The sequence below is a fragment of the Aulonocara sp. 'chitande type north' Nkhata Bay genome, linkage group LG8, assembly GCF_057382095.1.
Source record: "Aulonocara sp. 'chitande type north' Nkhata Bay isolate Kocher_YH1m ecotype deep benthic linkage group LG8, A_spYH_male_GT1.1, whole genome shotgun sequence".
Classification (NCBI taxonomy): Eukaryota; Metazoa; Chordata; class Actinopteri; order Cichliformes; family Cichlidae; genus Aulonocara; species Aulonocara sp. 'chitande type north' Nkhata Bay.
Genome location: NC_141351.1, coordinates 27,228,514 through 27,246,787, shown reverse-complemented (window position 1 = coordinate 27,246,787; position 18,274 = coordinate 27,228,514). Strand labels below are relative to the sequence as shown.

The following is an 18,274-nucleotide window of genomic DNA, read 5'->3' as shown; positions in this document are numbered from 1 at the left end:
TTTCTAAGAGGGCATTAAACTGAAGCATCGCTCGCTCGGTTGCCTAGGTAACGTTCTAATCAGCAGTATGCTTTAACATTTAAAGCTGAGAAGAGATTGATCAGGTAGCGTTTGGGACGAGATCAGAAACGAGTCCATCAGAGGGGCAGCTCATGTGCACAGAAGGAGGGGGTGGAGGATGAAGGTGGAGCCACCAGGCAGGAGGAGGAGAGGAAGAGCTCAGAGGAGGATACTGGTATAGGAGGAGGCTGAAAGAAGGAGTGGGTCTCTGGTCGCGGCATCGCTGTCCGTCACTTCCTGTGTAGACGTGCTTTATGGCATCGCCAACCCCAGAAGCTTTTAATTGGCCAAAATATAAAGTAGCTAAATGCAGGCAGCTCAACAGGCTGAAACACCTGGGTAACAACAAACAGGTGAGACCAGCCAGTGAGGACGAGACGGGGGAAGTAAACACATCACGACACAAATGACTACCAAAATAAAACAGGAAGTGAGAAGTAATAAGAAAATGAGGAAGTGCAGACGTGTTAATAAACATCGAGGGGAAAAACTCGACTTTAATACAAAATCGAGACTAAAAAAGTACACGAAGAAGAAAATGAGCCAAGTATGTAAACAGTGAGTCAAACAGGAAGTTGTTTATAGGTGAAATCAGCAGTGAGACGTCTGTGTTGGCGCTGACGGAGGCTGACGGAGGCTGAGCCCCTCTGCCCTGTGGTCATCGTCGAGCAGCCACGTCAGGAGTCTGTGTCTTGTTTCTCCCACACCCACAGAGACAGGTCTGTCGTGGGTGGAGGTTGTAGCTGCCGGCAGACTGGACGTGGGGTTGGAGCGGAGCTGTGGGCGTGCCGTCGAGTCAGGAATGTCTCTAATGGCTCCGAGCGGCGGTTTTGTTTACCGGGCTCCACTTCCTGTGTGTTGCTCTGCTCTCTTTAGCTCCACCCTTCTGGAGAATGATAACGAGCTTCCTGTTGAGCAGATTACGGCACAGCATCCATCAGGTGTTTGATCTCTGGCGCGCTTTCCTCAGACTGCAGGGTTAAGCTGCTTCTCGGCTTCACGTCGCAGGTTTTCCGTCTTTTCTGATCTGTCCTGCTGATTCCTCGCACTCAGTTATTCCACGCCCGCCCAGGCTGCGGCGCCTCGTTTGGATAAAAACTTCAGTGTGAGATAAACATGGTGTCTGAGGTGGTGTAGCTGCTGCTGGTTCTGGGTGGAGTTAATGAGCTGATGCAGAGATAAAGCCTGAGGTGGAGGTGGTTCGTTAGAGTTTCACAGCGGTCCACGAAGGGGCGTGGCTAAATCTCTGAACCAGTTTTACCATCAGTGACACCACAGCTGTGCTTTAGGACTCCGCCCCATCTCCTGTTCTTAGGTGTTCATCTTTTATGTATGTAACTTTGTAATTTTAACATGTTGTCGCCTCTTGGCCAGGACTCCCTTGAAAAAGAGGTTTTTAATCTCAATGGGACCTTTCCTGGTAAAATAAAGGTTAATAAATAATAAATAAATAAAGGGCAAAGGTTACTGGCTTTTTTACACCGACCTGCTTCACAAACAGGAAGTCCTGAGCTGGTTATCCTTTATCCTGATATCCTGTTTACAGCGCCCCCCAGAGGCTCAGTGAGCAGACCAGCTGCTTCTTAAAATCAGGTAAACCCTGAAACTCCCAGGTGACCTCAGTGAAGGAACCTTCAAAATAAGATGTTCAGAGAAAAAATGCAACACCAACAAAAGTTTGAGACAAAAGTTTTCCAGCAAAAAAGCTTTTATTTGAAGCAGAAATGAGAGAACAGGATCCTCAGAGCCTCCATCCTGAAACAGGAAGCTGAGGATGCTGCAGATCTTTGCCGTCCTTCAGCACACCTGAGACACATAGGAGGAAGTGAAAACACCGATTGTCTCCTCATGGTCAAAATCAATCTTTATTAAGACCCGCACAGAAAGAGCGACAGCAGCTCGTGGCCGCTGTAAACATTAAAAGATGACACAAGCAGGAGCGGCTCGTGTTACTGACTCTGGGAAGCAAACTTCAACAGGAAGTTGCAGTGAGTGTCTCACTTTTATGGGCTCAAAATGTGGTCATAAATATTTTGTACTTGTAAAAAAGATTTGTGCTTGTAAAAAAGATTTGTGTGTGGACTTAGCCCAAAAAACCCCTGCAAGTTACAACTACGAATTTTGACCCTATTTTTCTTCCTTTAAGCTGATTGGTGAATGTCATGTCAATCACAAATTAAACAATCCAATCAGAGAACAGATGGGTTTGGCTGTCGGAGGAGCGCTTTTTTGAACTGCAGGTCCTTGAAGGGTAATCGCTATATAAAGATCCGATAGCAGCTAGGTCCCCTAACTTTCAGTAGCTGTTGAAAGGATAAAGTTGTGCTATATCAGTGGTTAGAAATAACATTATTACTTTAGGATTAGTTTAACACAACGTCAGGGCTGACCCGGGACCATTGCTGTGAGTCACAGTGCGCAGCATAAAAGTCCTTTCACATCGGACGCAGGATGTGCTGCTAATGCTAACTGCTAACTAAAAGCAAAGGATCCAGAATGTGTTGCAGGCTGCTGAGCTCTGTGGGTTTTTGCAGCAGCTCTACCTGTACTAGATGCACCTGCTCCTTGTCGTTTCTATCTCTGACTTTATGTGAACTACAAGAGTTTGTTTTTTTGCTAGTTCTTCAAATTTTCAATAAAAACATGTATGCTAATTCATAACGAAGAAAGCTTTGGGGTTTTTTTTGTGGTTTTTTTTTTTTTTTTTTGTGTCCCGTTTGGATCTTTAGCATCAGAATTGTTGTCTTAAGGCCAAGAAAGATGCCAAGCGGATTTATTTTACCAAGTGGATCATCATGGCCTTGCCATATTGGTCCATTTGATTGACCTTTATTATAATTATGAATTTATTTTATTTTCAGTTGCTACAAACGGGACAGACATGACTGGGGGATAGGACAGGGAGAAAGAATGAAAGAAAGAGAGGGAGAGAAAGAAAACCAAAGGGGAGAAGAAACGGTGAGAAGGAGGGGAAGAAAGAAAAACAACAAAAAAACAAACAAACACCTGGATCACCTGTATGGAGAAAAAAAACAGAAGAGAAAGCAAACAACAAAGAGCAACATAATAAAAAAAACGGCACCATCACAATAAACTAGCTAGCAGTAGATATCAGTAGATACTAAATAATAAACGATATTGTGCAGCACGCAAGATAGACAGCGCACAATGTGCTTTGAGGCAGCAGCCAAGAAAGCTGTAGTCCGCGTCTGTGAATACCCGTGTGTACACCTGTGTGCATACCTGTGTGGATCAGCATGCTTGCATTCCAAAGGTTTCTCCATGTAACAATCGGCTAGAGGGTGTGGGGGGGCCACAGCCCCGTCCTCCACGGTATGAATCAGGTATGGAGGAGATCAAAACTCCAGAAGAAAGCTTTGTCATTTCCAAAACACTGCCCCCCCCCCCCCCTGCGTCCGCAGCGCTGGTGAAAAGGCTGTGGAAGTCCCTGTATTAAACACGTAGACCTGTGACACAAAAATCACCAAACTCGGACGACCACAGACTGTTTTCCTTCGTGGTGATGAAGGAAAACGCTGGGTTGGCATGTAGAAGGGCATTTATTCCCTTCAAAGACCTGCAGTTCAAAAAAAGCGCCCCCCGACAGCCAAACCCATCTGTTCTCTGATTGGATTGTTTAATTTGTGATTGACATGACATTCACCAATCAGATGAAAGGAAGAAAAATAGGGTCAAAATTCGTAGTTGTAACTTGCAGGGGGTTTTTGGACTTCCTGCAGTCTGTGTCTGGGTGTAGGTGTGCTGTGTGTCCAGCAGAGGGAGCTGTGAGTCCAGCTGAGTGAGGAAGGGCACCTGTGCTGATCAGCTGAGCTTCACACAGACTTTATTCATAAATGATTCAAAGTGTGTCGTGAGCAGAGATGGGCAGTAACGCGTTACTTGTAACGCGTTACTGTAATCTGATTACTTTTTTCAAGTAACGAGTAAAGTAAGGGATTACTATTGCAAAATCGGTAATTAGATTACCGTTACTTTCCCGTAGGAACGCTGCGTTACTGCGTTACTAAAACCGTGATTTTTTTTGCGAGAATGTCTCATGACAGTGACGTAAGCAAGTGCGACGTTGGTGACAGCAGCTGTGTGCAGATCAACAATGGATAATATATCGAGTGCGGGAGAGAGTATGAGCGTGCAGCGTTTAAAGTGTGGAAGTACTGACCTTACTTTGAGTTTGATTCCATAAAAAGTGACAAAAACATTAGCGTCCATCGTGCGTGGGAAGAAAACTTCTTTTTACAGCGAAAAAAACCCCTAAACTTCCGAGCAAGCACCGAGTAGCTACGACGTGATGGGAAACTCACAGAGACACTCGCGCGGATTCTTCAACTGACCGCAGCACACCTACACCAGGGTAACCCTCCGCATACCCTGCTCCTGCTTTACAGGTGAAAATAGAGCAAAAGGACCGCTGAGTCTTTGACTTTATTTATTTTCTGCTGTGTTTTACTTGCATCTGTTTGAAAGAGTGAGTGAAAACACAAAAAATATTTTATTTTATGTGCTGGAATGTGCAGAAAATAGGTTTAAATGTTAAACTAATTTATTCAAGTCAGAGAATGTTGCATATAATTAAATGTTTTGCTTGATGCATAAAGTTAAAAGATTAAAACTGATAAAACAAGTTAAAAAAAGAGACTTTTCCATTTGATTACATTTTGTATGATGGATTATGTAGAAAAAGTAGAATTGGGCTGAAAGATCTATCACTTTATCACCTCTTCAGGTTGTAAATCGTGTTTTTAAAAAGTAACTAAGTAACTAAGTAACTAAGTAATTAATTACTTTTGAAAATAAGTAATCAGTAAAGTAACGGGATTACTTTTTGGGGGGAGTAATCAGTAATTAGTTACTGATTACTTTTTTCAAGTAACTTGACCAACACTGGTCGTGAGCGCTGTGCTTTCATGTTTCCTGTCTTCAGGATCATCCACACACCTGCGTGCTTCCACGCCCACATTCTTCCTTATAAGGAGAGTTTACCTCCTGGATGGTGGAAGATGGTGAAGCTGTTCTACAGTCACACAGTCATGATGAAGGAGCAGGTGACCGCTCTGTGTTTGGCCTCCTCACACGGAGCAGCAGCGAGCACCCTGTGAGGCGGTGCACGGCGAGAGGGATGGCCTTTGGTGGCCACTCGCCATCACTGTGACCAGCGCGTGTTGCCTTCACTGTTTGATGGTTTGTGGGACTTTCTGTGTGGCGCTCGCAGGGCCGGTTCGCTTCGTTGTTGTTGTTCGTCTGATGTCCTGCGCCCACAGTGAGTTTGTGGTCAGGAGGGCGTCTTGGCGTGGTGGCATGGCGATGACACAGAGCTGAGGACGCAGAATAAGCCTTCAAACCTTCCTCCCGTTCATGAACCAGGCGGATTCAAACCTCTCCTGGTGAATGAAATCGATTGGCTGCACTCGGTGTTCGTCTGTGAGCGCTCGCAGGCGAGCTGAATGGATTTCCTCCTCATCAAACATTTATCGTGCTGCCTGGTTTGGTGCCTTACCTCCAGCGTTAACCTGACCCTCAGGAACACGGCCCACGGCGAGGCTCACGTTTCATCGCACGCACCTGTGGAAGCAAACAGGCTGGAGCACGATGTCCTCAAACACGCGCCCCTCCGTCTGCGGTCGTGTTTTTGAGCACCAGGAAACGCAAAGCAATAACTCAGAGTAAACTGCAGCTGAAATACATAAAGTCTGATTTATTTATTCAAAGAAATCAACTTCAGGTAAAAAGTAACCTGGATAAATACCAGTCATGTTTCACGTTTCACTTAGTTAGCTGTAACGTTTCACAGGAAGTGATGTAACAAAGCTCCACGGAGAGTTTACATCTGAGAAAATGAAAGTGGGCACGTAGCGGTGTCAGCTTTGGTCTGTGCTGCAAGCCGCCTTGTCACCCACCTCCTCCTCTTTTCTCTCGAGCTCGTGCTGATGTTCAGCCAGATGTTGATTATAAAGTTTGAGTGTGTGAACGGCTGCTGATGAAATTATCCACGTTCTCATAACGACGTGTGTGTGCAGCTGTGGGTGTGTGTGTGTTTACATCAGCTGTGGATCTGCACGTGCTCAGTGAGCGCCGTTTTGTCTCTGGTTAAAAAGGTTGACGTGGAGATTTGAATGTGAGCCACAAGCTGCCGACGCCCTCGGCCTCCTCATGTAGTTTTAATGCAGCAGCTCAGGTGGTCAGCTTACACCTGACCCACTCTCACACACACACACACACACACACACACACACACACTGTGGGTGAGTGGGAACACGACACCGCCCCCCTGACGCAGCAGGGCTCTGGTTTCTCTGCAGGCTCTGTTCAGCGGGACTTGTGGTCACCTGATCCGTCCCCGGGGTCGAGGAGGAGTGGAGGAGGAGGAGCAGGTGCGAGGAGTCTTCCCCTGGGGGAGGCGGCCCGAGTTTCCCTGCCGTGGGCCACAGACCGGGCGCTGCTGAGAAAGACGATTTCGGTGGACGACCGTCTGCTGCAGCCGGTGGGCGGCGAGCAGCGACACCTGAGGCTGCTGAGCCGGCTGGAGAGAGGCCGGAAGAAACTCCGCAGCATCCACGTAAGTCTGGATTTCCTCTTATCTGATTACGTTTACTAAAGCTGACCTCTGACCCCAGCTTCCATCATCAGAACAGGACAGGAAGTGCTTTCACACCTTCTCCCAGGTGCTGTTTGTGGGAAACGCAGCTGACTGTTTCCCGATGAACAGCTTTTATCTTTGTAGCTGCTCTCGTGGTCACCGCTGTGCTCGGAGCGTTTGTGTGTTTTTGTTGTGTGTCAGACTCTCAGCGGCGCCGCCTCGACCAGCCTCGTGCCGCGGTGAGTCAGCGTGCCTCACGTTTGACACAGCTTCAACAGGGAAACCTTTGCCAGCAGTGAGAAAAACCGCGACGCTTCGCTGTCCCCGCCCACTGTGTCCACCTCGGACACAGTGGGCGGTAGGTCAGAGGTCACGAGCGTGGCTATGGCGTCTGTTTTGGTCACCTCCAGCAGCTCTAATTAGTCAGACGGTGGGAGGGAGCGGATTTTCCCACCGCTGCTGTGATGTCACAGGAAAGAGGAAGATGGATTGGTTGCTTTGTAAAAGACTGGGCGGGCTTTAGAGGAGTGGGTCATTGTTGCATCGATGACGGAGGACATGCCGATCCGCCCGAGCAGAGGTGCGATCGATACTGACGTCAGGATCGTTCAGTCAGGATGAGTTTATGATGCGAAGACAAAAGAAAGACGAGGAGAGAAAACGTGAAACACAGGACCAGTCTATTTCCTGAACATAGCAGCGATGCTTCGCACTCTGGAGCCTCTGGTGGGCGTTAGAGGAACTGCAGGAGAAACATCATGAGCTGAAATCATGAAACACACACATCAGGAAACAAGAGGAAAAGGATCCGCCTCCATCATCGTCACCATCATCAACGTGAGCGTCCAGACTCGCTCTGGGAGCCGCGCTGGGGATGGATCCATTGATAGATCATTTTGAGCTTTTCTTTAATCTCAGGACTAATTCTGATGTTAGGTCGGTTTCGTCACCTCAGTGTGGCCTAAACAGCCTTAAAGGCAGAAACATAAAGACGTCCTCGTGTTTGAGCTTCAGCTGACGAGGTTTGTTACTCTGTCGCTGAAACGCTGTCCTGCATTCGTCTCCGCTCGCTCTCTCTTTTTCTCTCTCAGCCAACAAACTGTTTCGTGTTTTTGTCCAATCAGCAGCCAGATTAGTGATAACTCTGACTGACGGAGCGATGTCTCGCTGTGAGCGGAGCAGCTGGCGTTTCCTCCTCCGTCCGCTCCGTCGTGTCTGCGTCAGCGTCCGGCTGACGGCACAGAAACATCCCGGTGACTCAGCAGCGCTCCCGTCATAAACCCGGGGAAACGGCGCCTTTGTTTGCGCGCGGGGCGGGGACGCCTCCCCACCTCCACCTGCACCATAAACACATCCCGCTCCAGCGTTCAGCCGTTAAACGGCAGCTTTCTGGGAATCGTGACCCCGACAGCGCGACGCTGTGATGTCACTCCAAAGTCTGTTTGTTCCGGCTCAGCGGCTTTTACAGGAACACCGCGTTACTTTAAAACTTAGAACATTTTCTAGAGAAAATCAAAGATTCTGACATTAAATCAGAGTTTCAGGTAAAAAAAGACTAAAAGGCAAAATTTTAGAAAACACAAACTAAAAAAGTCAAAATGATTATTTAAAAATCAAGTTGAAATTCTTAATTTATAAAAACATTGAAAAATTAATTTCAGTTGGTTTTGTTTTAGTCCCAGTTTTGATAAAAATGTATAATTATTAACATTAAAACAGAATACTTTGACTCAAAATTTAAATAACTGAATTCTCATGTAACACAAACTCATCACGGGCTGCGATGAGCTTCCATACATCCGTGTTTCCCGCCTCTGTGTGAGCTTCATGTCACGTTCTGTTTTAACCATCAGTAGTAACAGGCCTCTCCTCCTGAGCACCAGCAGGGGGCGCCCTCCTCATCCGCTGGGCCTGTTTAATGTGACTGCAGCTGCTGCAGGAAGCGATGATTCACCCTGCTGAGTACGCAGGGCAGGTACTCAGACCCCCCATCGTACCTGAGCCCCAGGAGGAAGATTTCCCAGACGAGCCATCTAAATCCTGAGTTTTAGCGACACCTAATTCGTCGACTCTCATTCCAGGTCCCCACCCCTCAGACCAGTTAATGAACACCTGCCTGCTCTAAACTCCTCCCCCTGCTTCCTGCTCCTTCATGACTCTAACATGAACATCATCAGGAAACAGTTCAGCTGGCTCGTTTCCTCACAGACTTCAGAGGAGTCGCCCCCTGCTGGGCGTTAGAGGGAGCACAGGTTGAAGGTACTCGCTGTGCCTCGGTTTTTCTTCTTGGTTATGTTAAACAGTGTGGATGATGTCACAGCAAACAGCCCCGTTTACTGTCACCGAACAATCGTGATGATGTCGGGCGAGCTCGGTGGGGTTTGGTGATCCTTCAGCTGTGAGTTACTTTTTAAAAACTCATTATTTGTTACCTGTGAAACTGAATAAATGACACAAATGATTGAACTGGTGGATGTTTTGGGGTAAAGAGCGGCGGATTGGAGCAGCATCTGCTGGTCGCTGCACGCAGCAGGCTGTGGTCAGCTGATCCAAGGTAAAACAGTGATGGACGACCCTCATTCGCGGAGAGATTTCCTGTGTATGGATTCATTTATCTGATTGTTTTGAGTGAGCAACCGCCAAGTTTAAACAGCCAATCAGCAGAGGGTTGGTGCTTTTGCCCCACTGTAGGGAACTTTTAGGGAACAGTAACTTCATTAAAGTGTTTGCAGGACTTTTATTTGTGTGACACGTTCAGTCAGCAGCAGCGCGTTCGGCATCCTCGACTCCGCGATGGGGTGATGTGGGCTGAGGCGTGCACACAGGCGGGCTCTGTGCACGCCTCCTGTTTACTCTGACATTTTTCTGTGGCCCGCTCGGCGTCTTTGTACACAAACACTCACACAGTGCTGTATTGAGCGTCCGTGCTCCCGCGGGACTAATCATATCAGCTGCTGCTCCGCTCCAAATCCTCCATGAATCACCTACCGCAAAATCTTAGCTCCGTAAATTCAGCCTGACGTCTTATTACTGCTGATCCTTAAACAAACAGGCTGCGGAGCGCTGGAGTGCTGCCTTCCCCTCATGACAGCGCCGCATTAACCCGCTGCATGCTGAGGCTGCGCGCAAACCACAGCTTCACTCCTCACCATTAATGTAACCACATCCCCCAGTACACCTCCCAGTACGTGTACACCTGTGGTGATGATGATGAGGGTCCAGAGAAATGCTCTGCAGTCGTCAGGCATGACCCAAAACATTAAAGTCGATGAGACTTTGGCTCTGTGACGCTCCGACTTCAAACATAAGAAGAAGAAATTCAAATTATTTATAAACCAAATCACAGCAGTCGCCTCGAAGTGCTTTATGTCGTAAGGTCGACCCTACAATACTACATACAACAATCATATGACCCCCTATGAGCAGCACTTTGGCGACAGTGGGAAGGAAAAACTCCCTTTTAACAGGAAGAAACCTCCAGCAGAACCAGGCTAAGAGAGGGGCGGGGCCATCTGCGATTGGTTGGGGTGAGAGAAGGAAGACAGGATAAGCAGGTATGATTCAGTGCAGAGAGGTCTATTAACACATAGGAAGTGAAGAAGAAGCACCCAGTGCATCATGGGAATCCCCCAGCAGTTTTCTGCTGATCAGCTGATTGAGCTCATGACGTCACCTCGGCGGCGCTCTGTGGCGAGACGGTTCACACGTTTAAAGATTTACTTTTGTGGAAAACCTCAGAGGTTCATGGATGTAGTGAAGGACGTGCAGAGGGCTGCTGGGACAGGAGGAGGTGGAGCAGATGGTCCAGTGTGGCGCCCCCTAAAGGAAGCAGCTAGAAGACGAAGAAAAGGATTCTGCAATTGTTTACAGTCTAAATACATTAATTAATAACAGTTTAATTACAGTGTAGTTATTCATTCACTTGTACCTTTAAACTTTGCACCTTTACATTGTAACAAAGTGTAAACATAAATGTTGCTGTGTGGTTACATCGTGACTGACGTACACCGGTGTAATTAACACTATAAACAACATGTATTATAATGTAATATGATCAAATGTAGTTTAATTAAAAATGTAATAAATAGGTATTTTTTAAATATAGCGTAGTTACAGTTATAAATACTTTTAAGTATAAAGTTTAATAATTACTAACATACTGAAAAAATTATCTTCAAGTGTAATTATTTTAATTACATTGCAGTGTGTTAGTATCTGCTATATGTGTAATAAATCCATTCAGGTCATGTTACACAGTGTGATGAAGTACAATAGTGTAGTTACATTAGTGTTGTGGAATTACATTTCAAGCATAAAAAAGTCAGGTTGGAAGAGGTCAAAGGTCGTCCTGAGAGGCCTCACTGCTCGCTGTGGCATCCGTGTCTCGTGTTGGACACAGAACATGTCACAACATTAAAGTAAAAGTGGACTTCATGACACGTTCCTCACTGTTTGCTGGGAGTGGGACAGCGTGCAGGCAGCGCGCAGTGGGAGGTCGTGCTGGTGGTGGTAGATAGTTTTGATGATTGTTCACTAACTTTGGATCAATGACCTCACAGCTCACGCTGCTGAACTCTGACCTTTCTTCACACTGGCTGTGGTGGAGCTCATAAAGTTTAAAGTGTGGGTCTGATGGCGCCGCCTCTCTGTGAGCAGCAGCTTGCGGCTGAATCTCACCTGATTGCCGGACCGCCGTGCTGCATGACATGTGTGACCACGGCAGTCAGCCTGTCAGTCACCCAGCGGGTGGGCCCTGCCAGGAGGGGGGCCTCAGCCTCCCCCGTCTGCGGGCTCCCCGCCCGGCCATGAATGCCGGCATTGGAGGGCTAATTAGCCCGAGGAGAGGCCAACAGGCCGGCTACACAGAAAGCCTTGTTCACATTAGAAAAGAGAAGCAGGAGCGGGAGGGGCTCGGCCGTCTGCAGTCAGCGCCGTCCACCCGCCGCGTGGCGAGCGTACAGGAGAACAGGAGGTTAGTTCAAATTAGCGGTGACGCTTAACAGGCAGGCTGAGTCAGTGAGGTCCCTTCAGGTCTGATCACTGCAGATCGAGCTGGGTATCGATACAGATGTTCAGCATCAGCCCAGAGAGGCTCTCCTCCTGCGCTTACACTCAGAGTGAGGTAGATGAGGCCTCACAGCTGATAAAGTACTGTAAAGATAAAAGCATGTGAGCGTTATCAGTGACAGATGCAAGCAGCTCTTTTTGTCTGCTGAAGTCAAACTCTCCAAGAAGCAGACTCAGCTGTTTTTAAGACTGTTTCTATCATGCAGCAAAAAAACAGACTGCAGCTAAAAGATAGCCTTCATGATGTCATCCACTCCACTGCTAATAATGCAGGCTGACTGCTGCTCCCTGGTGGACGTTAGCGGAACTCCTGAAACGCGCCCTCTGCAGGCAGAGATGGTAAATGGCCTGTATTTATATAGCGCTTTACTAGTCCCTAAGGACCCCAAAGCGCTTTACATATCCAGTCATCCACCCATCCACACACACTGGTGATGGCAGCTACATGTAGCCACAGCCACCCTGGGGCGCACTGACAGAGGCGAGGCTGCCGGACACTGGCGCCACCGGGCCCTCTGACCACCACCAGTAGGCAACGGGTGAAGTGTCTTGCCCAAGGACACAATGGCCAAGATTGTCTGACCCAGGGCTCGAACCAGCAACCTTCCGATTACAAGGCGAACTCCCAACTCTTGAGCCACGATCGCCCGACAGAGAGAGCAGAGAGAGCAGCTGCATAACCTTAACCTTTTATTTTCATGTCGCCACTATGAAAAAGAAAGTGTGGCAATTAAAGTGCTGCTCCATCTTGTGGTTGAAACTGGTGTTACATGAAAGTTTAGCACAACGTTTTGTCTTTAACACAAACACAGAAGATTTGAGTGTTTTTAAACGGTCCGGTCTCCGTGAAGCTTCATGTTTCTGACGCACTGAGCTGAACAGGAAGACGAACTCTGCTTTCACAGACAGAGAAAAACAAAAGAAGGTAAAATTATAAGTGAACACCAGCAAAAAGGTCAGAGCTGGCGGCATTAATTGAAAGTAAAGTCTGGGCTGCGTCCCTCACCCCCAACTCTTTGCGCTACAACTTCCTGTGACATTAAAGCGCGAACAAAGACGGGCCGGCTGGGCGTGTTGACATTCAGAGAAATACCAGCAGAGTGAAGGAGGAAGTGATGAAGGCTCGAGGTCTGAGACCCTCCGCCTCTTTGTTCTCTGAGCACCTCTGCCAGGATCTGAAGGGCTTTAAAGGCACACACCTGGACAGGAACCTTTCTTCACCTTTCCACAGGGACACCATCACTCTACCCCAGCCAATCAGAGGCCGACTTTGAGAGGCTCTGCTAAACCGTGCTGATGCTTGTAACGACACACCTGACCTCCTCAGAAATCTGATCCTGAAAAAGAACGTATTCATATTGTGCTGCTCTGCACATTAATTAGGTCATCCATGATTATTGATCGTGCAGGTGCACGTGTCCTGAGCTTTGTGTCAATGAGGCCGTCCTCTGACAGGAAGTCCTCACAGGAAATGGGCCGATTCAGAGAAAAGGAGGTGAAGGTGACCAATTAAACTCAGAGGCCGGTGAAGTCTGTGGCGAACGCCGACACGAACAAAGAGATGAAGCTGCTGGCCTGCTTTTGTTCAGACTTCAGAGTCGCGCTCGCCGCTGCATCGCCAAAGTCCTTCAGCTGACTCGAAACAGCCGGAGTCAGCTTAGACCTCGGGTTTGTTTCGGCGATCACACCGGAAACACTCAGCAAGTCTTTCTTCTGCCTGTGACTCTCAGCGATGACCTCGTCTTACAGGCGGCGAGAACAAAGCCTCCAGGACGCCCTCGTCGAATCGGAGGAAGAGCGTCTGAAGTAATGAGCACCTTTCTGCAGGAACGAGGCGTGCCGAGAAATCACAGACAGTGATGGACGCTTTCAGAGCAGCACTGAACCCGATGAAGGGCGGGTCACGCCCATTACCCCGACACGCCACTGCCGAGCCGCTCATGGGCGTGAACTCGCTGTCAGGAAATACCTGAAAGAGCTTCAGATGCTGTTTTTTCTCAGAGCTGCTGGTTTCACGAAACACGAAGTAGCTGTTAGTGTGAATATTGAGCGGCCAGGTTTAAGGTTTATTCCTGCAGGTGGGGGTTTAGAGGATGGGTGGGGGTTTAGAGGATGGGTGGGGGTTGGGTTCATGCTGGCACAGAGAAGTGCAGGAACATTAAACACTGTTAAAAGCACCCCCTCTCCAACAGTTCTGCACCGCTGTTCTGTGTAGTTCTGAGGACGGAGCGTCGGTCTGACTGAACTGAGGAGAAAAATACGACTTTCAGCGTGTCGGGGGTGGAGCCCCGCCGGGCGCCGCATTGTTTGAGCATCTTCAGGCCTTCCAGCGTCTCAGAGAGCCGAAGCACTGTGTACAGATAGCAATTTTCCCTCGCAGCGTCCTCTCCGGTCGTCAAGGCAACTGAATACTTTCACCCTGAATCAAACCGACCACCTCCTCCTCCTCCTCCTCCTCCTCCTGCATCCAGCATCCTTCATGCATGGAAAGACTCAGCAAACACTGTTTATTTCCCCCAGAGGGGAGCAGGCAGGGACTGCTGATGTTTAAACAGGTGACACCGGTGATTACACAGCAACTCAGAAGCACCTCAGATTTATTTTATGCTCACGTCTAAGCGCATCTGACGCGACGTGACACGTGACCGAGTGTTTAAAAGTTTTTACAACATCACGAATATAAGAAAGCACCAAAACCTGCAGTTCCTCTGGTGTCCTGCAGAGGCGCTATGCGCTACGCAGCAATAAAGAAATGACTGACGCTGTGGGTCAAACGTTTATGCGTGCTTGACGTATTACCTTCTTTGTTGTGATTACTCAAAAAAGTAATCTATTACACAGAATACACAGAACTTTAAAGTAATGCAGTATGTTACTTCATTACTCCTGAGAAAAGGTCATTTGCTGTACTCGTGAAGTTGCTTTGATGTTACTCTGTAATAGGGCTGAACGATTATGGAAAATAATCTAATTGCGATTTTTTGCCCCAATATTGCGATTGCGATGCGATATGCGATTATTTTTTAAGGTCTTTGTCTTCTGTATTATTAAACAAAGACAAGCAATACATCATATAGTATGGCCAATACTATATTACATTAATTTTAAACTGTTCTTTCCTGGAAGACAGACCTCTGTTATGATGACATGAGGTGATGCATGAATTGATGACTGACATTTTTATTTAACTTCTTCAATCACAACAGTATATTTGAACATACACAATAGTTTATTTTTAGCTTACAAACATCTGAGCATAAAGTGCTGACAAGGAACCCTGGTGTAAACATTAAAATGAAAGTCAGTACAATGTGCAGATTGCAGAAATATACATAAACAAAATCAGTGGCTTTACCACACTCAGTTTTTCGACATCTGTGAACTACTAGACAGTCATTCAATTAAAAAATAATATTAAATAAATAAAACTAATAAATAAAAAATACACACATCTTACTGATCTCTGCAGTCAGTAACATTACACATAAAGTGCAAACATAATAGCAATTGTATAAACACACACACAAACACGCCTTTAAAATTTAAAGGCGTGAAATTGGACGGTCTAGTTCTGATTAGCGTCACCGCTGTCTCGGTGGAGTTTAATAAACTCGGCCGTCTGCTTCTTGCTATCTAAAATATAACCAGACACTGGTGTAAATTCTCGACCGTCTCACACGTCTGTTTAATAAGTTTTCTGTTTGACGTTTAGTCAGCTGTGTGAAAACCAAGGAGGAACCCACCCGGGGGATTAATAAAGTTTTATTTTATCTAATCTAATAACTTTAATCTCAGCCAAACCGATTTACTCACGAACAAACAAAACACTGAAAAAAGCCCAACAATAACATTTTTAGGTTGTCTAAGTGACTTATATATTACGTTTAACCCGAGCAGCGAAACTCCGCGGTGATCTGAAAATGATGTGCCGGGAGTTGTGCCGTTCTCGGCCGCATCAGTAACCCTCGAGCTCCCGGCTAGCTGTCGAGCTGGTGGGTAGCAGACGCCTCTGAAAACGTCGAAGCACTTTTGCAAATATGCGATATCTTGATAAACCGAGCAGATATTTGATGTTTACACAACTACTTTCTCGCCTGAAAATATGTTAAAAGTTTATTTTGTGACCCTGAAAGATTAGTATGAGTAATTTTAAAACTTAGTAGCGGCCGCCATTGCTGGAAACTGGAGTTTGGCTGGGCCGCGCTATGAATTCTGGGATATGGTAGTAATTTGGACAGCCTTCGGCACGTCGCTGTGACGTAATCGGTCTACAAATGCGGCCTCAGGAGGATGCAGCCCATGAATTTGGACATGTCCAGAGTATAATCGCAGCCTTTGCGGTTAGAAAATTGCACTTGATCATGTCGCGATATTATCGCAAATGCGATATATCGTTCAGCCCTACTCTGTAATATAGCTCGAACACGCTGTCTCATAATCACCATTTAATATAAACCTGAGGCTCCACGCCAACACGACTCCCTGACGAGTAGGGATGGGTATCGAAACCCGGTTCTTGTTGAGAACCGGTTCCCACTGTTTCATTTCCTTGGAATCGTTTGCCATGTTTGCAAACGATTCCCTTATCGATTCCAGTCGCCCCGAATGACGTCACTACGTTGCGGAGCGTCATTTACCTGGCAGGAAACATGGCGCCTAAGCGGCTCAAACGCTCAAAAGTTTGGTTATATTTTACGAGAACGGATGACAACAGGGCAACTTGCAATACTTGCAAAGTAGATACTTCATTTACGGGAGGAAACACTACGAATATGCAAAAGCATTTGCTCACAAACACGCGATAACCTTAAATGAATGTCATGTTTTTAATTCGCTCCAGACTCGTGAATCTCAACCCAGCAGCAGCGGTAACGTTTGCATGTCCTCTCCCGTTAATGCGGCAGGTAAACAATCAACTAACAGTGCATATTATGTTAGCGCGATCTGCCTTATTACAAAACCTGCCATTACTGTGCATTTAGTGACCATGATGAGACAGAGTCTGGCTCAGATGCTGGCAGTTCTCGCTGCAGTCTACCGGTAGCGTCTCCTTTCAGGCCAGGATAGACGAACGTCACCGAGCAGTGACTCAGTTTGTGGTCAAAGGCTTGCACCCGTTTGCCACAGCAGATGATTTTCAGTAAGTGAATGTGTTTAATTGTAGGGACATTACTGTTGTGTAATTGCTACAGAATAATTTATGTTATACTTTGTTATTGCTACAGAAGAATATTTATTTTATTATTTTACATTTACAATTTTTTTTCCCGGGGACCCTGTGATACCCCATTGAAGAGCCGCAGGCTGGATCTCTTAAGATCTCACTGTTGGGTTTGTAAGGCCATGTTACTCCTAAATTTCTACCTTGTTCAAAGAGAAGATATAAAACAAAGTTCTAAGCTAATCGACCTTAGTGTTCTCCTTTTTAAAAAGAATCGATAAAGAATCGAATCGTTAAACGGAATCGAAAATGGAATCGGAATCGTGAAAATCTTATCGATACCCATCCCTACTGATGAGGACACACGTCTCTCAGATCTATGTCTTAGTAACTCAAAGCAAACATGAAAACCAGCACAGAAACTCGATCGTCACGGTGATTCTGCTTTAAAAATTCTGCCTCATCATCTGCTTGTTCCTGTTTTTTAGTTCAGGCTCCGGCCGCGGGGGTCGCCATTCGCTCTGCTCACTCTGGGTTCTTGGCTAGCTTAGCGTTAGCATGCTGTATGTGCAAGTTGCAAAGAAGCGAAGTGTTAGCAGCACAATGCTCGTGTTTCTGTCCTAGATGCAGCTTGAACTTTACCAAAAATGTGCTTATATGCTCCAGACTGCGTCGCCATTTCCTCTGACACGTGAACTGAAATCAGCTGATTAGCTGATAAGCAGGATCAATAGGCAGACTAACGATTCCCATCCCTGGGCGTGGCCTGTGGCTTCACCTGAACTGGCCCTCTGGTTTGCAGTTGTGCTGTTGGAGCCTTGCGAAGCATTTTAATGACATCATCTGACCAATAATGCCGACCTGGAGGCTTCGAAGCGTGTAGAAACGTTTGAAACGACCTCTGGTGGGTGTGGTAAGTAATGCACCGGCGTTGTCGTCCTGAGTGGGGTAACCTGGCTGCTCCTAACCATGAGAATGGAGCCTCCTGCTTAAGGCTGTAAGCGTAACATGTTTCCAACCGACATTCGTCAGTCCAACGATCGACGATGGGCGCCGACTTTTTGAATTCATACATTTTGTTTGGAGGGAATATTTTAGCTCCTTTTCTTGTTTCAGTATTAATACAACTACTTTTTGGATTATTCATTTATTTATTTATTGCACCAAATCACACAAAAGACTTAACTTTACATTAGAGACTTTTTTTAATGTTGGCTGGAAGATTTTTAGCTTATTTGTTGTTAGGTGGAGTGTGTAACACAGATCAACACGATTACAGTGGAAACAGAAGCCAGCTCCTCTTCGTTTCCCTCCCTCCATTGTGGTTTGCTATTTAAATAAAATGTCTGTTTCCTCCTCACATCCTCTGCACCGTGTTAGTCCTTTCATAT

The 18,274-nt window shown here is 46.7% G+C and overlaps 1 protein-coding gene across 1 annotated transcript in view; it reads left to right on the top strand.

Moving 5' to 3' along the window:
- Positions 1-18,274, top strand: part of ankfn1a (ankyrin repeat and fibronectin type III domain containing 1a) — a 101,764-nt gene that overhangs the window by 6,619 nt on the left and 76,871 nt on the right. The window contains exon 5 of the mRNA XM_086304697.1: positions 6,378-6,634. Coding sequence (XP_086160823.1) covers positions 6,378-6,634 — 257 coding nt within the window. The remainder of the gene's footprint in view (positions 1-6,377; positions 6,635-18,274) is intronic.